Raw genomic sequence first — 27618 nt, 5'->3', positions numbered from 1 at the left:
ACGTGACCTCTTGGCCTAGAAAAACTGATAATCCAGAAAGGCTCTGAAACCGAGGGTGCCGGAAAATCAGCGTTCAACCTGTACCATATTAAAGCCGTGTTATTAATGCAAACTTTTGTCATAATACCTTTAAAAATGTAGTCTTAATTTCATGTCCTAGCTTATCAGACATTTTGCCCATATTGTCAGATACTTTTGTCATTCCTTCCGCTAGACTGTCTGGAATTGATTTCACAACATTTGAAACATTTCTCATTGAGTTACGAAGAGGATTTACAAGCGTGTCCATCTGCAAAACACAAACAAGATGCACTGAATTTATTATAGTCAAAATAGGCACGATTCATACAAACAAATCCTACAGATCAATTTATGTATTTTACAAGCTGTGAAGCATTTGCCAGTCAGAAATATTTAAACTTTTAATCAAGTCCCCATTTCGGAGGTGATCAATTCTGGCAAATCATTCCATCGCCAAGCTTTTCACACACTTTCAATATAGTCAGCAAAAATTCTCCATGAAAGGACAACCTATCTTTTATGAATGATCTGGTCTAACTCTCACAATGTTTCTGCCAGCTGGGTGAAATGTAAAACAAAACCAAAAAACAGCAGATGTTAGAAATCTGAAAGCAAAATCAAGAATGTTCGAAACACTCAGCAATTCAGGCAGCAGCCGTGGAAAAACAGACAGATGTTTCAAGTTGATCACTTGTCATAACCTGGATTTGCAATATGAAATTCAAGTTGCCAAAAAAGACAATGAACTGGAACGTACAGGGGGCATATTTTTTAAATGAATTTACATTAGAGTAATATTATTTGGATGGCCAATTATTGCTAATTCTTATTCATCTTCCAAGTGGTGGTAGTGAATTTTTTTCTAGTACATATTTAGTATTAGCAGCATGGTGCCATTGGATATAGGATTAGATCTAGTGACTGTAAATAATCAGATATATATTTGCAAATCAGTATATTGTGAATGATAGAAAACAACTTCCTGGCAATGGCATTCCCACATTACTGCTTCTTTTATGCCCCGAGATGGCTAAGGAACAAGATATGAGTGGAGTTTCTGAGAAAACCGTATCAATTTACTGTAGTATATTCTATGGTGGCAATGATGGAAGAGAAGGCAGTAAATGGAATGTTAATTGAATACGCTGCTTTGTTAGGGTAATGTTCAACTACTTGGGTGTTATTGGGTTACTATGCACATCCACCTACAAGTGATTTAGGCAAATGAGAAGCAATGCACAACATCTTGCCAATGGTGTCCATGAAATTGTTAACGGTGGGAATATTATCTCGGTCTTGTCGTACACAGGCATTGACTGCTAAATTACCCATGGTGTTGCAAACAGATATGAATATCAGTCAATTATTTCCTAATGACCTTACTTCCTACTCCATGATAGAAGGAAGGATATTATGAGCTTTGATGATTACTGTAGGAATTAACTGGTCAGAATTTATCCTGTTTATAGGACTGTATATATTTGTGCTATTTTCCATATATTGAGAGAATATCAGTGTTGTGTCCAATGTGGAACAGCTTGGTTTGTGGGAAAATTAGTTTTGAAATACTAGTTATTGTTACTTCAACTAGAGCATTTATTGAGGCAGTATTCTTGAATGGAATCAACTATCACTTGACTATAAGGTTGAAGAGTCGTTTCTGCGATGGTGCGGTGCTCTATTTCAAAGCATCCTATTTAGCATGGTGGGAAGGACATACAAACGACTGGTGCCACTGCATGAGGTTAACAGCATCTCCTTAACATAGTATGCATTTCTACCATTATTATCATAGACAGATGGAAGAAATGATGAGAACTAGGTCAAATAAATTAATTCTTTATGCTGGTTTTCTTAAACTCCAGCTGCAGATGTAACCCATCAGCTTCAACTTTGAGGACTGAACCACATAGTCAGTGATGTGCTACCATAACAATCTTGTTGATTGACTTTGATGTCCTTCATTGTTTATACTCTCTGCCATTAAACATAGTTTTTTCCAAGTAGTATTATGCCCCTCGGATTGTAGCTGCTGAAAGGATGGGCCTGATGAAATCCCTGATCATCTGTTCATGCAAGGATCACACCTGCCTGTGCTCTCTGCTGTTTACTTTTATAAAATTTTAGGTTGTGTAATAAAGGACCAAACTTACATGGGATTGACATGTGCACACTTGATATTCACTTACTCCATGCAGTTGGAATGTCTGATTCCCAGAGTCATGTTATGCAGCACGGAAACAGGCCCCTCATCCCAACTGTTATTAGGCAACTGAATTATCCTAGCACAACCAGAGAGCAGTGCTGAACTATTATCTACCTCATTGGTGACTCTTGGACTATCCTTGATCGGACCTTGCTGGCTTTACCTTGCACTGAACCTTATTCCCTTATCATGTATCTTATACACGTTAAATGGCTCGATTGTAATCATGTTTTGTCTTTCTGCTCATTGGTTAGCATGCAACAAAAGCTTTTCACTGTACCTCGATACACGTGCCAATAAACTAAACTAATCATGTGCCTTCCTCAGCTGTTTGGATTTGTTAATATTTAGCTAATTTCCTGTTAAACCTTGGAGATACAAGAGACTGCAGGTGCTGAAATCTTGAGCCAAAAAAAAAACTGCTGGAGGAAGTCAGTGGGTCAGGCAGCATCTGTGAAAGGAAATAGATAGACGCATTCCAGGTTGAGACCCTTCTCCAGTCTGGAGAAGACCTCTGAAGAAAGGTCTGGTCAAAACTTTTTCTATCAATTTCCCTCCACAGGTGCTGTCCAACCCAGAACACTTCACAACTTAATTATGGGGGGGGGGGAGATGAAGAATACCCTCCAGATCTCATGGTTTTCCACTAATCCCATGTGAATTGGAACTACTGAGTAACCACTCGCAGCTCCAGTTGGTGTAATTTCTCCTGGCATAGATGATTTTACCCCGTAAAAGGTTGCATGAACATTTTCAAAAACCTGGCATGACTCAGTCTCAGGATTTTCTGAATTAATTTCCAGGAACAAGATTCAGATTTGGTTATTGTCATGGATACCAAGGTGCAATGTTTTTTTTTGTTGCATAATGCTCAAAGTAAAAAATAAACAAAGTACAGCAGTAAATTCAACAACGAATGCCACATAGTAGAATGGTACAAACATTGCAGTGTGATCTGAAATCATACAAATAAAAACCTAAAGTGCAATTAGAATAACTGAATGAGATAGAGTTAAAAGTATGACGACATGGCAGTATTCCTGGGTGACTGGATCAGGAGAGAAACTCTTAAATCTGGATGCCTGGGCTTTCATCTTCTATCTTCTTTCACAAGGTACAAGAGGAGAAGGGCCACAGTGGCAATCATTCTAGATGAGACTTCCACCCTTCCTAATGTGATGCACTGTGAAGATGAATTGGATGGAAGGAAGTGATGAGCCTGTGATGGACTGGGCAGTGTTCACTACTGTCTGCAGCTTCAGATGATAATGAGCAGAACAAATGCAACACCAGGCTGAGATGCTTCGCGTTGAAATACTTTCTATGTCGCATCTGTGGCGGTACGAGAGAATCCTCATGGTCATGCTGAATCTTTTTGGATACCCAAAAAAGTAAATAAAGTGGTGTGTTTTCTTGATCATCGAATCAGTGTGAAAATTCCAGCTTAGGTTGCTGGTGATATGGATGCCAAGAAAGCTGAAGCTGTTGACCATGGACATTGAAACCCATTTGACAAACATTATAAACAAGAATTTAAAGATATGTAAAAGCTTTGTGTTAAAACAAAATAAATGCACACATTTTTTTGCTATGCAGCATTACATAATCTGACCAATAGATGGCAGGCTTACCTTACGAGCAAAATCACCTTTTCCTTTGCTATAGGCTTTATTCTCCAAAAAGTCATTCACATACGGAATCAAAGCGGGGCAAGTTTTTATCACGTCAGGGTTGATTAACAACTAAGTAAAAGCAGAAAATAAACTGCGCTTAGTTAGTTAATATCAGATTTATTTTGATTTATTTTGGATTACTTTACCACAAATTTTGCTTAAAAATGGACACTCAAAACATTATTTGGTTGTTGAGATTTTAGAGTCTATGTCAAGCTTTCATAGTTTTGCTTTAATTAATTAATGGTTTGCATAAACACTTCTGCACCTTTTTACAATCAAGTTCTGGTTAATTTGTTTCAGTTTTTCAAATAGTTACACGATTTGTGCAGAGGATCATATATTTTAGATTTATGTTTTGTTAATATCTCATATACAGTAAAAATATTTAAAAATACAATGGATCTAAAAACAGTATTGTTGAATTATGGTATTTTTCAATATTGACTGAAAAGGTTTACCTGCAAATATATATTAAGGTCTTTTTTTCTCTTCCCCAAGAATTCTCTATCCATATTATTAAAGGTTTTTTTCCCAGGAAGTTTAAGGAAACTTGAAAGATGCTCAAACTGAATAAAGAAAAACATTTACTTTCCATGTTATTCATTAATTATAAATATGAATGCAACTGCATTTTACATTTAACATTTACTCTAAGAACACACATTATACAGTACATTCAAACCACAGCTGTTTAAATGGTGTATTAATCCAGTTATTCTCGTTTCCAGGTGTTAAATTGTAAGAATGCAGACAGATTAGTACAGGGCAGAGGGTACAGCTTTTGTCAACTGCTCCTTTTCAGTGGCAGCTGTTCAGATTTCAGTCCTGCCAAATCTCATGCATTTTATGTGATACTTTAACATTTGCTCTGTTTCCCAAGCACAAGTCTGAGTTCTCATGCTTGGTGACCACAGGTCTGATAGTGAAAATTCTCTAATTCCTTGGACTCATGATTGGTCACATACATTACACTCTTGAAGTCCTTCATGCATGTCACACAGGTGCAGTAGTTATGCATGAGTAATTTCAGAATGTTGCAAATTCAAATTGAAGGCAATGAGTGTACAGTAAACCCTCGTTTTTATGGACCCCTTTAAAATGGATTTCGGTTATAGTGGACGGATCCCAGACTCGCACCGTCTCTGGTCGCTTAGAGCGCAGGCTTCCAAGGGCCCTCAGCCGACTTGCAAGATGCACCCACGAGTCCTTCTTCACTAACGGCACGGTCCATTTGAAGCGGCTGTTGCTGCAGCTCACATTGTAGCCTCTGGGGACAATGTTTTGTTCAGACCGCTGCCAATAATGTGCTTGGTCACCATGGGGCTCCATCCCATCTCACCAGCTGCCATTTCTTCCTTTGCTTTGTCTGCTCTACTGCCGCCTCCTTCCCCCATCGCTCTGTCCACTCGACCTCTTTCTCTCCCCACCTCCAATGCCTCCTCCTCCTCCCCTGGAGTTGCCGACATGCTCCACCTAGGAAGTGGCAGCAGATGAGATGAGAGGGAACCCGTTGTGACCAAGCGCGTCTTGTCATTGGCAACAGCTTGAAAAAAGCGTTGCCCCCAGGGACTACAATGTGAGGCGCAACAATAGCCTCATGAACTGGTGAAGAAGGGATTGCTGGTGCAGACCAGCGGCATTGGCGCCTTGTTTTAAGGTGAAACAACACAAAGTGCTGGAGTAACTCAGCAGACTGAATCAGTCTGAACGGTCCCAACCTCACCTATCCATATTCTTCAGTATTGCTGCCTGACCCACTGAGTTACTCCAACACTTGTTTATTAACCATCATCTGCAGTTCTTTGTTTCAACTACATACAATGATACTATCTTACTCAGTGATACTAGCAAATCACAAATTGATGTTAAGTTACTTATTGTGATTAGCTCAAACGACAGTCTTAGAGCAATGAAAACATGCCATTCTGCCCCCCCACCCCCAAGTCCATTAATCCCAATGTTCAGTACTTGGCCTGTGTTTTAGCAAATTTCCCATTTAATGTTTGTCTTCACATATTGATCTGCAATGAGGTAGTATGTTTACTGAATTCCCCTTTGAACACAGAACAGTTCAGGAATAGGGTCTTTGTCCAATGACGTCTGTGACAACAGTGATGCCAATTTAAACTTATTTGCATGTGCATGTATAAATGTCTCTTAAATGTTGCTATTGTATCTCTGCATCCACCACCTCTCCTGGCAATAGATTCCAGGTACCCATCAAATTCTATGTATAAAATCTTGCCTCACAAATCTGTCTCTCTCTCACCTTTTCTATGCCATCTAATTTTACATATTTCTATCAGGTTACTAATGGCTAACGCACTTTAATCTAGGTAACACCTTGGTGAATCTCTTTTATGCTCTCTCCAAAGCCTCCACATCCTTTCTGTAATGGGGTTGAATGTCTTAGATGTCAGTTTGTAAATTAACTTAATTTTGTTTTAAAAAAATGGCCAATCATAGCTCGATAAAGCTGCATCATGACTTCCTGACTCTTATACCAAATGCCCGACTAATGAAGACGGGCATATCATACACTTTCTCCACCACCATCTACTTGTGTTGCCACTTTTAGGGACCCATGGACTTAGACCCCAAGATCCCTCTGTAAATCAATGGTCCTAAAGGTCCTGCTTTTTACTGTAAACGTTTTTTTTACATTTTACACTCCAAAGTGCAACACCTCACACTTGTTTGGATCTGCATGTTAATTGCTTAATTTATACAAATGCTCAAATGATTTTTGCCTGATTGAAATATTAATTTTCATGATAAAAATTCACACAAATTTTAAAAAAAGTGATATTCACCACAGGGTCAGAGACCCATGCATGCAATAGCATGATAATTGGAAAGCATATCATATTTTTAAACTTAATTGTAGATCTTTGGAAGTCAATATTAATCCTTTTAATTATTCATTCACAAGAGCTGACAATGTGAGTTTTTCCATGATCTATTTATTAAATGTTTAGTTGCTAAGCTATCTTGTGCAAAAATTCAATTCAACAACACTGACTAAATTCAATCTCCATCTACACAAAACAAGTTTTCATCAAAATTCACTTTTGTAACTGTTTCTAGCAAAACAAAAAAATAAAATAAAATGTAGCATGTTTGCATTTTAGTTATGTATTCATCTCCCCTACCTTAAGTAAATATGAATGTTACTTTCATTAACTCCCATACTTCATACAACTATATTTATTAACAGGACACTTGCCTGAAAATTGTAAACTATACAAATAAAATACTGGAAACAATAGTTGAACTTGCTTTGCTGACAACAAAGATAAACTAATGGTTTGAGTGTATGCCTTCTGTTGGATTATAAAAGCAAACTTAACATATCAGCAAGTTTTTTGGGGGGGGCGAAAGAAAAGGAATGAAATTACAAGTGCTAATGATAAGGTACAACCTCATTTTTAAGACTAAAACATCCATCCGATAGCAAAGGAGTTATCTCCAGTGTCTTGGCCAAATAGTTAGATGGCAATATTTATCCCCTAAGCAATATTGAATAAAAAAATAACCAAGTCAAAATGACATTACTATTTGTGGAAGCATGTTACATTGCATCCCAGAATACAATAGTGACAACAATTCAAAATTATTTTATGGGTAGTCATACATTTTGGTATTTTCTGAAAGGGAAATAAGTGCTATCCTATAAGGGAATGCGAAGAAGATTGAGGCTCTTATGAGAATGTGGAGATTATTTTTCCTAGGAAAGATAAAAATAAATAGGCAACTAAGTAGATATTTAAACTATTAATGGGGCAGTTGTGAAGAAACATTTCCCATTCAACTGAACAGTCACCCAGATAAGCTCAGCATTTGGAACCTGTGTTTCAGCTAGCTGCAACAATAACAGCAGCCTGCAGGTATTCCTCAGTATTTGAGGTGAGGGGTGGTAAAATGAATGAGTGTGGGTCAAGTGCGAGTCAGAAACATACCACGGAATTTTTAATACAATTGGTTTAGCAACCATACATTTGATACATATAAATGAAGCTTACTCAATTTTTAACCAATTTGACATCAATATTTAAGGATGTAGACATAGTGGAAGCTGTTCAGAGAAGATTTACTGACCTATACCAAGAATGAGTAAGGCTGTCTTATGAGGCAAGAGCAGATTATGCTTCTATCCACTGGAGTTTAGGAAAATGAGAGGTACTTGAAAAAAAAATCAAGATCTAAAACAGCTTGGAAGGATGTTTTCTCTGTTAATTGAATCCTGAACCAAGGTCCACTGCTTGAAGACATGAAGATGCACACTTGAGAAATGATGTGATACCTTTTCTCCCAAAGGGTCACAATTTGCAAAACTCTTCTACGAATGGTAAAAGGAGAGTCTTGAATATTTTTAAGGCAAAGCTAGATAATGCAGTAGATGGGTAGATGAGAATGTAGAAATTGCAATGAGATGAGCCACAATTTTATTGACAAGGGAATCGGGGTAAGTGGCTTACTCCTGTTCCTAAATCGCATGTTTGCATAGAGCAAGTGGTCTCAAACTGGCAGGAATTAGGGAGCGGCACTGTTGATAAATTGAATGAAGGGAGAACTAGGAATATTGCAAACATTGGATTGAATAAATGCATGAAAAAGCAAAAGCCATTTTTTCCCCTGGAGCGGCTGAAAAATGGGAAGCTAGGTGCACGAGTCTTAAGGATAGTTTGACTCAGTTCTTTATACATTCTTTATGAAGAAATACAATCTTGGTGATTAAACTGGTGTGGAACAGTGCAGCTGAAACTTTAACAGGATGCGGGTTTTGTTTATCAATCTAATCACCAGGAGTTAGGAAGGGATAATGCCAAATATGATGGTTGAATTGCAGCAAGTGCTGATCATCCAGGACTTAATTTCCAACAGCCAAATTGCATGACAAAAGTATAAAGACAGAAAAATTGTCAAGACAGCAAAAAAATTGAATACAAATACAGCTGATTTGCTACCAGATTATTTCAGAAGTTGTATGGAAGTTTTTGCATCCAAACTGCAATAAATATTTAGATTAAAATTACACAAAGCAGCTGTGTCCATTTTGAATAAAGCAATATTATTTATCGATCTTATCTTAAACAAGCTCAATTTCAATTCTATCAAAATGCATCTCAAAGGGTAAGTTGATAAGATACTAATTTGATTTTAGCAAAAAAAAAATTTTCATTATTTGTATAATTCAGGTGGCTCAGTTCAAAGTAATTAATGCCACATGAAAAATTATGGTCTGAAAATGACCACATGACAAGCAAATAAAATTTGGTGGATGGTGCAGAGAGCAATACCAATAGAGGGAAAAATGGAAGAATGGCTCAGAAACAAGTGAATAATATCACAAAATTATAGTGTTTAAAATCCATCCATTTTTCAGTAATAATCCAACACTGTTTATCAAGGGGAAGAAAATCAGTTTCCTTTAAACTTTCATAGAACATTATTGGTGATCTCATTTCAGCAATGCAGATGGGATAGTGAAATCAATCATTTCCTAAAAATAAATTGAAAGGGAAAAAAGCACAAACAATACTTTGGCAGAACTTTTACCTGCTCAGTTATCCGCATGTGAAAGTCATGGAAATCACTGTAGCGGCGATAGGTCTTCCATATAACCTCAGTTCCATCTGGGTTTCTCTTCTGAACAGCGATTGCATACAGAGCATAGGTCTTGCCATGGTCATTACATACTCCTGCCACAGGATATGGTTCATAATCAGCATGGACTAGTTACAATGAAAAGAAAACAAAGAAAAAAAAAAATGGGAAACACAAAGATTCATGAAAATGGGATAGGAACATAAAGAGAAGGTGAAAGCATGGGAGACAGCAGAATGAAGATAACTGTAGAATGACAAGTGAATGTAGAGAGAGAGGTAGTATTGCCCAAATTATATTTAAACATCAAATATTTTGAATTGTTATTCAACTTTTCTTTCAGAATTATGGAGTCATACAGCACGGAAACAGGCCCTATGGCACAACTTGCCCATGCTGACCAAGATGCCGCACCTGGTCCGTATCCCTCTAAACCTTTCCTATGGAGTGACCTGCCAGAGGAGGTAGTAGAAGCAGGTACAATAACAACATTGTACCTGCAACAATTACCTGCTCAGACAGCACATTCCATATACCACCACCCTCTGAGTGGAAAGAGTTGCCCCTCAGGATCATATAACATTTTGCACACCACAGCTTTCGCTATGTTGTAAAAGTCCAAAATAACTGTTACCATTAATCAAGCTTTTCATCGGTCCGAGCTCACTGTATTAAGCCTTTTGATATAACATTCCGCATTGGGCAAAAGTGACTGGAGATAGCTAAAAGTGAAGAATGAACCACTGGATGAGGAGATTTAGAAGCATACAACACCTTGAAGGTGGTAGAGGTTTTAATTCACTCACGCAGACATGTAGTACAAAAAATCATCATCACTACATTTAATAAGAAATACTTGGATTATATACTCGGCAATGAAGGGACAAGTGCTGGAAAGCTGGATTTGATTGGGTAGCTCTTTTTTAATTGATGTGCACTTGAATTGCAAGTCCTCTTGTTTTGTAAGTTTACTGTGACTTAATAATTTGGAATAATGATAGGAACAAATGGGAAATAGCTTTGAATTATAGTTCAAAAGCAAATTCAATTGTCTGAAAATAAAATTCAGTTCTCAGGTTGTCCTTGCATAAAGAAATGCAAATTTAAAAAACAGTAAATTTCAGCATCACTTCATGGCATAGATATTGCCCCCTAACCCATATCAATGAATTATTTAGGTAAAAAATTGAAGTTTACTTCAATATCTTGTGAGCTGGGCTAGAATGAAATATCATATTTGAACAGTGCAAATGAAAAGAAGCACTCTGAGAAATAGCTGCCAACTTGTGCGTCATGTAGATAGAAAAAATATGTTTAAATGTCTTAGCATGTAATTTATATTGACAGTGGAAAAAGCTTAGTTCACTAGGAATTGTAGATGCAGGTTTACAAAAAACCCCATCATGTGCTGGAGTAACTCAGCAGGTTAGGCAGCATCTCTTGAGAACATAGAAATGCAACCTTTCTTCAGAAAAAGACTTGATAGCTGTTAACTTTGAAAATGCTTGGCAACTCTCTAAATGCACAGAATTCACAATTTAACGTGCTATAAAAGACGAGTCAGCGTCACAAAGCTTTACAGCATGGAAACATTCTTGGCCCATTTGGTCCATGGCGACCAAGTTGGCATATTGAACGAATCCCAATTGGCTGCATTTGGCCAGTAGCCCTCTAAACCCTTTCTATCCACATATCCATCCAATGTGTTTTAAAAGTTGTCATTGTATCTGTTTCTTTTCGTTCCTCTGGCAGTTCATTTTGAGTGGAAAAGCTGCCATTTTCTTCTCTCATAAATCCCTCCCCTCTCACTTGAAACCTTTGCCCTCTCGTTTTATAATACTCTAATCTCAGAAAAAAGACTGAGCATTCACTTTATCCATGCCTCTCATGACCTTGTATACCTCAATAAAGTCATCCCTCAGCCTCCTACACACCAAAAAAAAAAACTTGCCGACTCTTCCTATTACTCAAACACACAAGCTCAGGTAACATTCTAGTGAATCTCTATGGCTTTGCAACTTAATGGCATCCTTCCTACAGCTGAGTGACCAGAATGGCACACAGTACTTCATCTGTGGTCTCACCAATGACAACCGTGCCCCAATTTAGTACTTAATTTACGGATTAGTTCTATCTTTCCACTACTACTTTAAACTAATGGAATTATGATTACTCATTCCAAAGTGCTTCTCCACTGACCCTTCAGTCACTGGCCCCACCTCAATCCCCAAGAAGAGGTCTAGTGTTGCGTCTTTTCAGTATGGTCTTCGAAATATTGATTAAGGAAACTTTCTTGGACACATTTAACAAATTCCACCCCGACCAGGCCGTGGGATAACTAATCAATATGAGGAAAGTTGAAGTCTCCTACTAAAATTGGCCTGTTGTTTTTAGAGTTATCTTCAATTTCCCTGCACATCCTCTAATTCACGGCGTCTACTGGGAGACATTTAATACAGTCCCAAAGAAATCATCTCCTGTCTGTTTCTAAGTTGCCCCCATAAAGGCTCACTGGACAATCCTCCAAGAACATTATCATGGAGGACAGTGTAGGAAGATAACTGCAGATGCTGGTACAAATCGAAGGTATTACAAAATGCTGGAGTAACTCAGCAGGTCAGGCAGCATCTAGGAGAGAAGGAATGGGTGACTTTTCGGGTCGAGACCTTTCTTCAGACGGGTCTCTTCTTCTGAAGCAGGGTCTCGACCCGAAAAGTCACCCATACCCTCTCTCCTAGATGCTGCCTGACCTTATCATGGACTGTAGCTGTGCCCTTCCTGATCAAAAAGCACCCCTCTCTCCTCTCTTACCTGCATCTCTATCATGCCTGTAGCATCTACACTGAGATATTGAGCTGCAAGTCATTCCGTTCTCTGTCATGTTTCTGTTAAGTGTGTAATATCCCTGAGCCAATCCAGTTCATCCACCTGACCTGTTAAGACCTCAGCATCAAAAACAATAGTTTATATCTCCAGTCTTCCCCCTCTCTTTGGTATACAACAACCGGTCCTGGCTGCTAATCTTGCTCTCTTCAAGCACTATATTTGCCCAACACTTTTCATCTGTCTTCTTTCTGTGCCGGGAAATTCCCTTTTGCCCTTCTAGTTTAAACCCTCCCTGGTAGCACAAGCACATCTTGCTCTCAGGATATTGGTTCCCCTCTAGTTTAGGTCCAACCCATCACTTCTGCTCCAGATGATCCAAACACCTGAACCCATGCCTCCTGCACCCAGTTGCTCACCCATATTTGCGCCTGGCCTATCCTTCCCTTCATGCCATCACTATCACACAAGGCTCAAAGAAAGGCTACCCACAGGGAACTGAAATATTCTGTTATCAAATTAAAATTAACTGAAAACTATAAAAGTACCTTTACCGCACGAAAATCTAAACAACATGGAAGATATGCAGATGTAAAAATGACAAATATTGAAAACTGAACTGAAATGCACAACCACAAAAGGAAGAATGATAATCAGAAACAGAGGGTATTGTCATGTTCAATTACTGCCACATTGAGCTAAACTGATAAATTTGAAGAGCACATTCCAAATAGGCCAATCAAATTCATAAACAAATCAAGCTTGGTTTTTTTAGGCTCAATATTAACAATCCATGCACATTACAGGAAAGATCATCAATTATAATTGTATATTTCCTGTTGCTAAATAGGGAACCTGGACTTAAAACGAACTGAGACACATTCCCCTGATCTTTAGCATCTGATCACTGATTAGTTTCCAGAATTAAGCAATTCGCAAACTATTATTACTTTTCCATTTTGCATCAAATAAGTGCTAAGTTATCATATTAACTGGCATTTTCAATTGATGCAACTGCTCTATGAGCTCGCAAAACAAAATTAAGGTAACTGATACCTCAGTGCATTTTGTTATATTTCTGAAGTAACTCAAGCAGCTAAGCAGTATGTATACAAGTCAAAAGACTTGTACAAATCAGCTTTGCCGGCAGGCTCTGTGCTTCCTTTTACTTACCAGTTTCACTAATAGTTACTTGCAGTTGCAGTGACTCTTCAGAACTGTTGTTTGAAAGATCATCCAGTGACTATGGAACAAAACATACAAATTTTTCAACATGGAAGATTATAACTCAAACTACTTAACATGTTCATCCTCATATTTGTATGCTTATATATATTATATCATACAAATGACAAAAAAAAACTTTCACAATGACACTAAGAAAATCAACTTGTCACGGAATTATTATATTTTTTATTTAAAAGGAAATTTGTTTAACTTGTCAAAAGTAATAACCACTAGATACCAAGTCATACACAAAGGGTACTCAGTAACTTGGGTCATTACCATGGATTCATCTTCCTGAAAACTTCACTTTCTCACTTTCATTTTCTCCTTTCCATAAATATGCAGAAAATATTATTGCATTTTAAAGCCAATCTACAAAATCTTTTGAGAACCTCATCCATGAGGAAAAAAGTAGCTTAACAGGATAAACTGCAAACAGACACATCTTTTGGCTACTTATAGCTTGACAAAGGAACAAAATTATTTAAGCATGCATCAATTTCAGACATGGTGCTGGGCCAGAACAAATTAATGCATTCATATTAAAACAACGGCATCAACAATTTGAATTAAAGCATCCAGCAGCTTTTGCCCCAAAGCACGAAAAGGCAAATGTCATTGAATAGTTTTGTGCTTGACATACCAATAGCAACTAGGTTATTTTGTTCCATGTACATGCGGTCAAGGGTGTTATCAGAAAATGTCCCAGGTTATGCAAAAGTTTCTAACACTTACCGAATTTAAACTACCAGTTGGGGAACCATTGAAAGACTCTGGAGAGAAAAAAAAATATCTCAATGTAGAATCAAAAACTTGGTGAACAATAATGAGATACAGAAGAAGGTCATGTACTGAAAATAAAAATCACTTGGCATGACCAAACATTAAGAAAAATAACCAATTCATGGCAAATTCCCAACAATCAACACAATACCCAAAGGATACCTAGTAAAACAAGTGTTTGCACCTGGAGACAGCCAGGAACTGAGCAGTTGTGCATCAGAAAGTAGTTGATTGGTGATTTTAAGTTCATACTTTCAAATGATATTATTTAACTTTAAAGCTGGTATTTAAAACACAATGCAATAAAGTATACTGAAAGCAATTTCATTAATTATTTTTGTTTTTATCAAGTATGTTAATAAGGGATGAATGCAGTCAAGAAATTGTTGTCCACAATTAATTTTTGTGTTTTTGACATAACAGGTATTGGCAAACTTTTGAAATACTTATTTCAAAATTACACGAATATCAATAAATGAATTAGCTCAATGTTGAATTTCTGTATCAGTGCAATAGTCTGTTCTTGCAGACATACATTGTGCAAAAATAAAATCTAACTACTAGCAATGGTACTAATAAGATCAGTATTCAATATTTGTAATAATGCATGTGCAATAACACAACATAGAAATACAGGGATACTTAATTAAATGGCGTTTAGCACAAATTCACCATTGAGGAAAAGCATGCAGGTATTAGATGCGGGAAAGTGAAAGTCATAAATTTGGCAGAAAAGATCAGGTTCTTTGTAAATTTTGCCCATTAATTGCAGAAAATACCATAGCTTTGCAAATGAATTGGTTGCTACCACTTTTTTTCACATTTAAAATGACCACAACAAAGCAATTACATTCTTAGAAAGCTACAAGTTACCAAAATTTTGGCCATAAGTTACCATAAATGTACCAATAAAAAAATAATTTTACTATAATTCTGGAATAAACAACAGATCATGGAGCACCATGATCCAGAAAAGTGTTATCTATAAAAGCCTGCACTACAAAGACATTATGACATGCGGCGGAATGCACTAATTCTTGGTCACTTGAATATTTGAAAATTATTTAAAGTCAACTCAAGCGTTGAAGAATGGAAAATACCATGCAATATTTTATTTTGCCACTAGATGTAGATAGAACGCTTTGCAAAACACATGGAAACGATAGAAAAATGTTGACCATTAATCCAAAAAACCTTAGCCCAAATCCAATTTAACAGACACTCAAAATTTACTTTGATTCAATATAAAATTCCTTGGATCTCATCTGAAATCTATTGAACTTGAAACTTGAGCTGAATGTTATGGCCAATACAAATACTGATCCCTGTGGGTTAGGTATTCAAACAAATCCAGGAAAATAACCCTTCAGTAGTGATTAGAGTTTGATGGTTATTTTAACAACCTAAAGTACAACTATTCTTACAATACTATTCTGTGAATAGTATAAATTGACATCATGCAGGCCTTATCCAAATATAGGACAAAGCAATGGAATGACAAGACACAATTTTAACAACATATATTTCGGAACACATTTCTACAATGGTATCTTAAAATCCATTCAGAATAAACGTCTGGATTTTAAGCTGTCACATAGATGATTTTCTTCAACAACTTCAAAGTGTATTTTCACCATCGTTGAGCGCTCAAATCTGCAAACGTTGGAAGTGTACACTCATTTCATGGTGCAACAACTCTCCCCGTTGCTAATTATTTGAGGAGGAAATGCTTAAACACCAGATATTCTGCAACTTAAATAAATTGATACATCAGGCAGCAGCAGACCAAATCAATCTATTGTACACGGGTAGAGAAACTTTTAGATGCAATTAAGCAGGACAGCATTTGGAAATATAAAATTATTAATGTCAACATGGATTGGTTAAAGGTAAATAGTTTAGTTTAGTTTAGAGATACAGTGTGGAAACAGGCCCTTTGGCCTACCAAGTTCGCACCAACCACGATCACTCGAACATTTGTTCCATCCTAGACACTGGGAACAATTTACAGAAGCCAATTAATGTACCAACCTGTACGTCTTTGGACTGTGGGAGGAAACCGGAGCACCAGGAGAAAACCCGCGTGCTTACAGGGAGAACATACAAGTTCCATACAATCAGCGCCCATCATTAGGGGCAAACCTGGATCTTTGGCACAACAAGGCAGCAACTCTACGGCTGCGGAACTGTGCATGTACAAATGAACTGAGTAAATTCACAACTGAGTGCTAAAATTCCCAGTATTGAGGCCTTAGTTACATTCAATCGACTACATAGGGCAGGTTAAATCAGTGGGATATCTGGCACAGATTGCTGACAGAAATACTCTTAGAGCCCATCGTAAGATTACCAGGCTGAGGGAAGGTTCACAATTGTGCTCAAGGCACACTCGAAGAAATGCAATAAACTATTCATTCACTTGCTCCATCAGCTACAGCTGCCCCATCTGTGGCCATGCTATGGTTGAGATCCTAGAGATGCTGCAGATGTGATTTACTTGAATGATAAAGAAACAAAGAAAAATGTTGCATAGCGATTCAGTTAAACACTAAAAGTGAATAGGTTTGGTACTTCTCTGTAAAGCAGAGAAGCACATTTAAAGTATGATCTTCCATCAGAATTGTACAATATTAGAAACGTAACAGGTTTGACATAAATGCAAGAGAAAGGCGGGGAGGGAAAGTAACAATCTAGCAACTGTATTAATGTAGCAGGCAGGAGATTAATGTAATGAACTAGGCAGAATAAAGGACTTGCATCATAAAATGTATTCATTCAGAATCACAAGATCAACATAATTCATATCATAAATAAGTAATTATGTTAAATGATTTCAGCAAAGCAGTAATGTTGTAGTTGTTAAACTTTGTGTGTACAAATACATTATTCATACCCAAATCTCCATCATCTGATCCTCTGATACTAGGATCTTTCAACATGTCCAACTCAGCCAACATTCGCACATAAAGAGCATTTTGCCTGAAAGAAGGGTAGAATTGCTCATCCTTCAGCATCATGTCATAGACCTTAAAAAAATGTAAACAAGATACATCAGTTGTCTCAGGTTCAGAATCAACATTTTCACAAGACTACACTATTGTAGAATATGCCAATTCATTTTGCACCCAAGGCCCCTCAGTCCAGAGTTTCAAACACATTAATGACACAGTATTTTCCCATAACTGATACTAGGAAAACCAGTTTGCAGTTCTCCATTTTCTCTCTTCCTTTTTTAAAAATGAGATTACATTTGCTATCCTCCAATTTGCAGGACCATTCCACAGAACTTTGGGAAGTGACAATCAATATATCCACTATTTCCATAGCGATCTCTTTGATTCAGTTTTGAGTGCCATTAATTGTTTGTTTGGAGCAAATACAAATTGGAGCAAATTAAAATCCTCCTTTTCACAAGGCTCTTATGTTCTTAGAATTTTGGGGATGTTATTTGCATCTTCTTCCAAATGACAAAAGCAAAGTATTTGTTTAATTCCTTTGTTATTTCTTTGTTCCCAAAAATGTTTGTGTCTGACCATAATTTTCTACATTTGTTTTCCCTGGTTTTTTTCCTTGCACGTCAGAGGCATTTTTAAAGACTACTTTTATGTGTCTTGCAAAATTTTCATACTCTATCAAACTCTTGGGCCTTTTTGAAAATGGTATTGTTAGTGAACATACTTTTCTTTGTACATCATCGAATATTTCTGGTGTAGGATCCTCACAATTCAACCTTTCTGCCAATTTAGCAATCAGGTTATCATCCGCATGGACTCTCGGCGATGCCTGACAAAGGAGAAAATAAATATTATTGAAAATTCAAAATCCCACTGAATGTGTATTAATCATTGTTCAGTTTATTTTGTTAATGTAATTTGATGGTACTGACATGCACATTAATCAAGCCAATTTTGTCCACAACTCAGAACAATAGATTACTCTTTTTGAACAACACTGTTACAAACATATCCACCTGCCTCGCTGACAAATGTCAGAGTGGAGAAGATTCAATCTTTCCATTTATCATGTTATGGCTTGTTATCTTGAAATCTTAATATGTTTTTGCTTTTATTCGAATCAACATTTGGATTTATAGCACCAAAATTAAGCTGACTGGCAAAGTTCATTAAATTATGTAAAGTGCCCGACTTGAAGAGCGAACTCAACTGTTGGGTTGAAGAGAAATTTTATGCAATTGTGAACTACAAGTTTAATCAAAGTTAGGATAGTAGACCTGGAATTTAATATTATCAGATGTAATTAGCATGGGGATAGGATGGGGGGAGAGTTACACACTTTCAGAAAAGGTGAAATCAAAATTTAATATACTTTAACCCCGAGCTTCACAAATTAGTGTCCAATATTGTAACAGGCATCAGGTGAGTAACAAAAGACTTATTTAACACGCAAGCTGTAATTATCAAAATTTACAATGGAACAGACAGTTTTGTTCTAAAAATAATGAAATCAATAATTAGTTTTTGGCTCTCCTCTGTTGGTACATGATTAATACATATTGGCCAGGCTTTGAGTAGAAATGGATTCTCTTCATTATTCCATGGGATCTTTTAAAGTAAGCAAGTTAGTATTTCATCAAAAAGATCGTATCAGAATGCAGCACTCTTTCCACAGATATTGAATGAACTGAGTGTTTCCAATGGTGTGCTTTTTTCAGATATCCAGCAACTGCAGTTTCAATTTTTTTTGTCCAGTTTAACAAGTTTATTAAGTGTTAAATTTTAGCTCCTATTGTTCAATACGTAATATTAGATGGACTATGAAGGGTTTCACCCACAACCTTTACAGATCCAGAAGACTATGCGCTACCAGCAACTTTACATGAACAATCAATAGACGAGCAACAATGACCAATTGTCTATTTAAATCCCTTGGCATAACTTTGTGAAAAAAATTACTGCTGTTAATAATTGGAATTCATTGACATCTCAAACATTTTAAACAATATCTATAAACAGCATGGGTCATTCTAGAGTATAAATGACTGATTTTAAGAGAAGACAGTCCAAGATCAAGATTGCATTTTTCAAGTGTGAAGTTTGCTTGTTCTTCTTGCGACTGTGAGAGTGCTCTGGTTGGCTTCCGTATCGTGAACATGTGTAAATAAATGGTGCATGGCAGAAGGTATGATGGAAGAGATGAGCAATGGGAATGTGGGGAGAATGGGAAAGGTGATAAACCGATGATAGTCAACCGAGTCAAGGGCTAATTTCCATGCTTTTTCTCTCGATGACCTGTAACATTGCTGCCACATGAACACAATTTTAAGGGGACAAAACTTAGATTATTGATTTATGCATATTTACTTTTTAAAATATTTTGAAAAGGTTGATTACTGTTACACTGAGTATTTTAGGCAATCTCAAATTTTTTGCTTAAAACTCAATATTAATGATTAAAGATTTAAAAAATTAAGTCTGTCAAAATTAAAATAAAATGCAAATTCTGCAAAGGCCACATACAATTATACAAAATACTCTACTTCAATCTAAAACAGTGTACTTACCTTTTCTGACAAATACAGCTCATACACGCTAACAGCTGCAGCACGCAGCAATCCTTTGGTTTGATTGCTCTGCCTTTCACCATCCTTACACACACTTCGTAAAACATCTAGCTGCTGTTGTGCAGTGACTCTGTATCCTTCCACAGTGAGCCAGAAGAAAAGATGTGCCTGGCCTCCTGTCTGCTGCATATAATCTGCCATCAAAAAGATACTTTTAATGGCCTGCAGCAGCTTAAAGTTTCATTTGTGGTTTGGCACAATTAAATCATTTCTCAATTATTTTATTAGGAGCCAAAAAGAGTAGTGTGGGAGATTTGATAAGCAGGTAGTCGTGTAAGAACAGGTTAGCTTCAACAGAGACTGCAGAGGTGAGGAGGAGGAGCAGTGCAGGAGATTTGAACAACCGTTAGTGTCTGGGAGTAAAACCCCAAAGTGGTGTATAAAACAGAGGCAGGCATTATCAGTCATATTTGTGAATGGCTGTGTTTAAGATGCAGTGCTATAATTGAGGGTAGGTGCTGAGGCTTGGGCTTTAGATGCTTTGGTGAGGAGACTGAGCAGAGGGAGAAGGCAAGAGAAGATGAGGTCTTTTTAATATTGTTGTAGCATTGCCAGGCATTGGCATGCTCTTGCTGTACAATATCAAAAATCAGGGAATCTTCCAGTGTCCCTGGTGACTACAACAATGGGAAGTGTGTCCGGTTGCAGCTCCTGACGAAGGAACTCAGAATCATCTGGGAGGCTGATAACGTTGTACATTTATATTTATTGAATATATAGATATTCCCCATCTTACGTAAGGCTACATTTTGTAACACCTGATGTAAGTCAGATTTTACGCAAATTGGAATCACCTCAAAACTAGGTGGAAACAAGGACCTGCATATGCTGATTAATACACGAAACGACTAACTCAGTCTGGAGCCTTGACATGAAACGTCACCTATTCATGTTCTCCAGAGATGCTGCCTGACCTGCTGAGTTACCTGATGAAGCCCTTCTTCACCAGCAGCCGCACCATCTGGTTGACATGGCTGCTCTTGCAGCTCACGTTATAGTCCCTGGCTGACAACGATTGCTTCAGGACACTGCCAGTAACAGGATGTGCATGCTCATCGTGAGGCTCCCCCCTCCCCCCCCTCCCCCCCCCCCCTCTCACCCGCTGCCACTTCTGTAAGCCACCACCTTGCCTGCTCCCCCTTCACCCCTATCTCCTTATCGTCCTCCGAAGATATCAGCGACTCTGGGGGAGGAGGAGGAGGAGGAGGCAGTGAAGGGGGAGTGTAGAATGGACAAAGCAATGGGAAAAGGTGGTGACGCCAGTGGAGGAGGGTGTGGACAAAGTAAATGCCGACAGGAAGTGGCCACTGATGAGAGGAGAGGGAGCCGCACGGTGACTTAGAGCGTCCTGTCGGGGGTATCGGCCTGCAGAGAATGCTATCAGCTGGGGGCTAGTGTAAGATGTCGGTGACTGCCAGTTGCTGCTCTCCACCGTCTCCCTCCTGCTTGCTTGCCTTCAGAGTGCTGTGCTGACAGTGGCCGAAACTGGAAGAGCAGCGAGTCTAGGCAATGCTTTTATAACTATGGAGTAAACGGGAAGCCCTCGCTGTCCTCTTGTTGCAATAACAGGTTATTCAGGAAACAGGACCACCTATTATGAATTGTTTATGCGAGTGCGAGTTTACACTGGTTGCTTATTACATAAGTCGGGGAGTATATATGAATGTATGTATGCATACATGTAACATAATTGATAATTCATTGTATATTTATTTTTATTAATGTTGCATTCCATGTCCCTGTGAAGGTGCAGCAAGAATTTAATTATTCTGGTTCATATCCAATGCAGATGATAAATATACACTCTTGACTCATAGATCGGAAATGTAATGAGATGGTCACACCTAAGCTGCAGGCAAAACTTAGCTGGAAACAAGCAGGTAAGGTGAAGTGAGAAAGCAGAGTTCAGAAATCTACTGTCTTGTCACTTCATTCCATGTATGCCACTGTGGATAGCCATGGACGCTGTTGGGGGGCAGGGTTGGAGATCATTCAGGAGAAAGCAGCAGCCGCAAGGTTTATAGCTCAAGGACTAACTGAGGCACAGCAGGAAGAGTGAAGTCAGATAGACCCCCGCCTGTGTCAATTTATTACCTGCCACCCCTCTTGTCCTGTCCCTCATCTTTTCCAGCAAAGTCATCTATCCATGTTCTCCAGAGATGCTGCCAGACCAGCTGAGCTACTTCAGCAATTTGTGTCCTTTTGTACATTTGCAACGATGTTGCTAAGAATCGAGGGCCTAAGCTAAGTTTGGGCAGGCTAGAACTTTATTTCTTAGAGCACAAGGTGCTCAGGAGTGATCTTATAGAGATGTACAAAATTATGAGGGCAATAGATGAGGTGAATATACAGAATCTTGCCAGGGTATGGGAATCCAAGAACCAGATGGCATAGGTTTAAGGTGAGAGGGCAAATATTTTATGGGAACCTGAGGGGCAACATTTTCCGGTGATGAGGTGCCAGAGTAAGTCGTCGAGGCATGAATAATAACATTAAAAAGACACTTGTACGGGTACATCGACAGGAAAGGTTTTGTGGAATATGGCTCCTTATTGCATTATTCAACAAATTCACACTACTTCTAATATGCTTCCCATCTTCTATTGTCCCTCAGAATAAATAGTTAAGGAAATCGACGGAAACTATGTTAACTGACCCAAATTATCAATAATCCAAATTCAAGACAGACCAAGGTATGCACAGGTGATGCATGCAAATCTATTTTGTTTTTAATGGAACAAATTATTAATAGTACCGAATCAAAACATGTTAACCAATCGTTGATGTTCCGATCCGTATGCGATTGCTGATTGCAAGTATTTTAAAATACTTACCCATGAAAAATTGTAATGCCACATTATTCATAAGAATACTGTCAAGGGGAATTGTGCAAAGTTTTCCAAAGTTTGCAGCAAGCTTGAGTGTATCTATTTCCTGCAGATCAAAGAAGTGTAATTAGCCATCACAAATGGTTTCAAAAGTCCTGATTCAGCCAAACTTCTATAGTTGCATAAAGTAGGTTGGTAAAGTAAAAAAGTATCATATCCAATACTATATTGTACACAAAAGAGAATTTTTTCATAAGCCACCTCAGAAAACTGGGAACTGGAATAAAATAATAGAGTAAAGAGAAAGCCTGCATTTTTAATAGTGACTGTCACATCCCCAAGACGTTCCATGGTGATGTAAAACCAATAATATATTTTTAAAGTGCAGTCATAGAGTTTAAGTTGTACAGCACAGAAATGGACACTTTTGCCTGCCACATCCAATGCTGACCTTTTTGCCCTCCTACACTGATCCCATTTGCCTGAAATAAGACTGCACCATGGAAGAGCGACTACAGGAACATGCTCTTTGGCCCACAAGGTCCGTGATGACCATGATACTGAATTAAACAAATCCCATCTGCTTGCACTTGGTCTACATACCTCCATTTCCTGTCTGTTCATATGCCTATCTAAATGCCTCTTAACTCTGCTTCTACTATCTCCCCTAGCAACAACCATGAGTGAGGGGAAAAACAAAAAACTTGTAAGTCTCTTTAACACTTTACCCCCTCTCATTTTAAAACGATACTCTAATATTTGGTATTTCAATCCAGAAAAAACTGATATTACTCGATATATTTCTATTATGCTGTTCCTCAGCTTCTAACATTCCAGCGAAAACCATCCATTTGTCCAATCTGTTAAAATTTATTTTTCTCATCTTAAACCTGAAGCCTCTAATTTTTGATACCCCTACCAAGGGAAAAGATTTTCATTATTTACCCTATCCATGCATATTTTAAATAAAACACCTATCAACATCCTTCGCTTCAAACGGAACGAGCCCAGCCTATTCAATCGCTTTGCATAACTAAAGTTCAACAATCCTGGCAACATCTTGGTGAATCATCTTTGCATGCTCTCCAGCACATTGTTTTTATGCAGCTAAAGAGTTTGTGCAAAGGAGAAAGAGAGAATTTGCTTTATTCTGGCTCAGGTATGGAACACCTTGGTGCAGAGGGGTATTGAGGGGTGCAAGAAGGGAAAGTTAAGCGGTAGCAAAGTTTTGCCACGCCACCAGTATAAATGGCTGATTGATGCTCTTGACTGGAAACACGAATCAGTGACAACTAAACCATCTTTTTTAATGTTTCTTATGCTTGGTGAAAGGCATCGCTAAAACTTTGTTGATTGCCCATGAGAAAATAATGACTTGTGATTATTAACACTGCTGAAGATTGAAATCAAGCATATTAAAATACAAAAAAATCTGCTGAGAATTGGCAATCCATGTAATAAAATGTAATTGAACTCATCTTTATTACAAGTAATAAAGTGCTGGAGAAACTCAGTGGGTCAAGTTGCATCTGTGGAGAGAATAGATAGACGATGTTTTAGGTTGGGATCATTCTTCAGTCTGATGGAGTTGGGGAGTGAAAGCTGGAAAAGAGAGATGGGGTGGGGCAATGCCTGATGAGTGAGGTTGATACAGAAAGGAGGAATGATTGACAAATGGGTGGATAATTATTCTAAATGTGTCCTTGATTAAACCAAATTTTACAATTAAATTTGTCTTTTAAAATGATCATAATGCAGATTACAACAAATGATATTAATTAGAGCCTCCAGAATTATACACATTTTAAATTGTAATTCTATGAAGAATTGAATTTGTATGTTCAAGTCTATAATTTAATTTGTATGGTTCGTTCTCCAAATTTGAGTAGTGGAGTCAGTAATATAAAGGAAGGCAACAGCAATAACCTTCCCTACATTCAGAGCTACAATAAAGCATATTATGAAAAATCTTGTTAATGAATCGATAATCAAGTCGATGGGGTAAGGCAGGAGTACTTTGCTTTACATTGTATGCTTGAACATTTTGGGACATGAGCAGGATTGAGATTCACAGTATTAAACCACCATTGTACGTAATAAACAGAAGTAGTAGACCAGGATCACGAATAACTAAAGTTTGATCTCATGACTATTTTTCTGATTTCTCCCTATTCATATTATTTTCCTCGCCATTCGAATGTCTGTCAATCACTGCCCTGAATAATATATGTTCAATAATTGTCTTCACCGCTGTCTGGAATATGGAATTCCAAAATGGCACAATCCTTAGAAGTACTTCTTCCACATCTCCATCATAAATGGCAGTCACTTGCTCTGATACCTTGCCCCTTCTTTTGGGGGACATCCACTGAGCAGCAAGTTGTCAACATCTTTCAGAATCTTTTATTCCAATCAGATTATCTGTGATTTTTCAAAACTACAACTAGCATCGGCCCAATTTGCTCAACCTATTTCAGCAGGGCTGAAAAGATTAAAATCTCATAGGTCCCAATCCAAGTACATCCTTTCTCAAATGGAGACCAAGATTGTACACAGTACTCCCAAGTATAGTATCACCAGCTCTATACAAACTTTTCTCAAGACGAGTAATTTTTTTAGTAAGTTAATATACCCATTATCACTGTAGCCCTTTTCTCTAAGGCTATCAGTTCCAGTGGATTTGTTGGTTTTTAGTCTGGTACTCTGTACTTTTTTCTAGTGATAGAAATCGCTTTAAGTGCTGCCTTCCCTACAGCTCATTGATTATCTATTATTATTATTATTGAAATGTTTTGGTGTCTTCCACCATGAAAACAAGTGCAAAACAATTATTTAAAAACTGTCCCTGCACTGCTTCTCATGGCTAGCTCTCAGGTCTCATTCTCTAACAATACTTTAAATATTTTTTCCCTTTCTCTGCAGATGTTCTTGGTCTATTTTCATACTATTTCTTATTCTCACATTGTAAATTTTTTGTCTTTGTAATTTTAAGTTAAACTTTGCTAATTTCTAAAGATTTCCCAATCTTCTGCTCTATCACAAATCTTCATTAGATTGTATGCCTTTGACTTAAATAGCACAGATGCAGAAAGAAAAAACATTGGTGGCTACCTCTTTGGTTTTCACTGGACAGATTAAAAACAAGTCAAGTGCTGTCACAGCAAGGTGGATTATGGTTGAGAGAAATTTCATATAAATATTCTATTGCCCACTGTCTTTGTCGGCTCATTAAAAATCCAATCATCTTCGTCGGGTATGACCTATTCCTTACAAATCCATGCTGGCTTTCCAATCAGCAAAAATGGGTTCAAACTGTTAAACATTAATCCATTTGTAACAGTTATTCTTGGACAATTTCTTCAAAATAACTGAACAGCAGAATACTATGGATGCTGGAAGTATGAAAAAAATAGAAAATGCAGGAAATACTCAGCAGCTCAGTTTGCATCCATTTTGATAACTAAACTGCTGAATATTTCTTAATTATTCTTAAGAATAGCTGTTCAGCAAACTGAGCTATAAATCACTGGTTTTCCTCTTATATTTCATAAAACGCCAGAGTTGGGTGTTCATTTTCCAAGCCAATTAAAGGAGAACATTTGGAATCAAGATAACTGTAAAGGATTATAATCAAGGAACATGCAATATTCTCAACATCCCCAGATGGAGTCCACCAGTTTCAAGGAAATTGTGACTTGTTGCTTTCAAGTACATCATTAAATTTGTTATCATATGCCATTATTTTACTCATGATGGTCCACCCATTTGTGCAAAACGTATCTCTGTTCATGAATCATTATCAGTTACTTTGGGGACAAAATGAACTGGAATTATTAGCAAAACAAAAAGTGATGGACAGACGATGTTATGGATTGGGACCCTTCTTTGGCCCAACTATGTGAGGGGGAGAGAAAGCTAGAAAAGAGATATGGGATGAGAGGGGAACCTCTTCAAAGTAGGATTACTTTTACGTAAATTTTGGAGTGGAACTGCAGATGCTGGAATCTTCAGCAAACTAGAATTACCTTGTCCTACCCTGCCTCTTGCAAGGACATTCTTCGTCTCCATTGCATCTGCTCCCAAGATGAAGCTTTGCATTCTGGGACATCTGAGGTTTCCTCCTCATACAGTGAAGGTGGTTTCTCATTGTTGTGGATGGAGCCCTCACCCATGCCTCCTGTGTTCTGCAGTTCCCCTCTCGCTCCTCCCCTTTGGAACCTTTCACCCCACCAGCCTCCATATCCAACACTTTATTCTCCTACATTTCTGCTACCTTCAACATGATCCCATCATAAGTCACATTCTCCTCTTCCCATCCCGTTCCGCTTTCCATAGAGGTAACTGCCTCCTTGGTTCGCTCATTCCTCTGCATCCAACCCAACCCTTTCCCTGGTATTTCCTACACATCTGGCATTTTTATCCATGGGTCCCAGCAGCAATTTCCAGATGAGATAAAGGCTCACATACACCTCTTCAAACTTCATCTACAGCATTCAATGCATCTCCTTTACATCAGCGAGACCAAGCATAGTCTAGGCGACCGCTTTAATGGGCACGCGCTTGGTTCACCAAGATATGCTGGACCTTCTGATTGCTAACCATTTTATCTCCCTTTCCCATACCAACCTCTCTCTTTAGCCTTCTCCATTGCCAGAGTGAGGCCACATGTAAACTGGAGGAACAGTCCCTCAAATTCTACTTGGGTACTACCCCTACCCTATTACGCCGACATTACTCCTACCATCCTCCTCCCTCCATCCACTCTGCTTCTCACCACTCCTCCGTAAACTCTTCTCCCATCCCCTTGTTGCATTTTCCCCTTTTATCTCACTTTCCCCCTCCCCTTTATCCATTGATATCGCTCGT

The 27618-nt window shown here is 37.9% G+C and overlaps 1 protein-coding gene across 4 annotated transcripts in view; it reads right to left on the bottom strand.

The window, feature by feature from the left end:
- The window catches only part of snx13 (sorting nexin 13), a 125705-nt gene that overhangs the window by 14890 nt on the left and 83197 nt on the right, over positions 1-27618 (bottom strand). For 3 of the 4 annotated variants that reach the window (XM_078421885.1, XM_078421892.1, XM_078421907.1), the window contains 10 exons: positions 22759-22858; positions 19865-20058; positions 18022-18126; positions 17237-17369; positions 14296-14333; positions 13507-13576; positions 9463-9638; positions 4362-4469; positions 3859-3969; positions 128-289 (listed from right to left, as the gene is read on the bottom strand). In XM_078421885.1, coding sequence (XP_078278011.1) covers positions 128-289; positions 3859-3969; positions 4362-4469; positions 9463-9638; positions 13507-13576; positions 14296-14333; positions 17237-17369; positions 18022-18126; positions 19865-20058; positions 22759-22858 — 1197 coding nt within the window. The remainder of the gene's footprint in view (positions 1-127; positions 290-3858; positions 3970-4361; positions 4470-9462; positions 9639-13506; positions 13577-14295; positions 14334-17236; positions 17370-18021; positions 18127-19864; positions 20059-22758; positions 22859-27618) is intronic. The other variant, XM_078421899.1, reaches the window with a different exon arrangement.

The sequence above is a fragment of the Rhinoraja longicauda genome, chromosome 2 (genome assembly GCF_053455715.1).
Source record: "Rhinoraja longicauda isolate Sanriku21f chromosome 2, sRhiLon1.1, whole genome shotgun sequence".
Classification (NCBI taxonomy): Eukaryota; Metazoa; Chordata; class Chondrichthyes; order Rajiformes; family Arhynchobatidae; genus Rhinoraja; species Rhinoraja longicauda.
The sequence above is the reverse complement of the archived record's forward strand: the minus strand, read 5'-3'. Positions and strand labels throughout refer to the sequence as shown.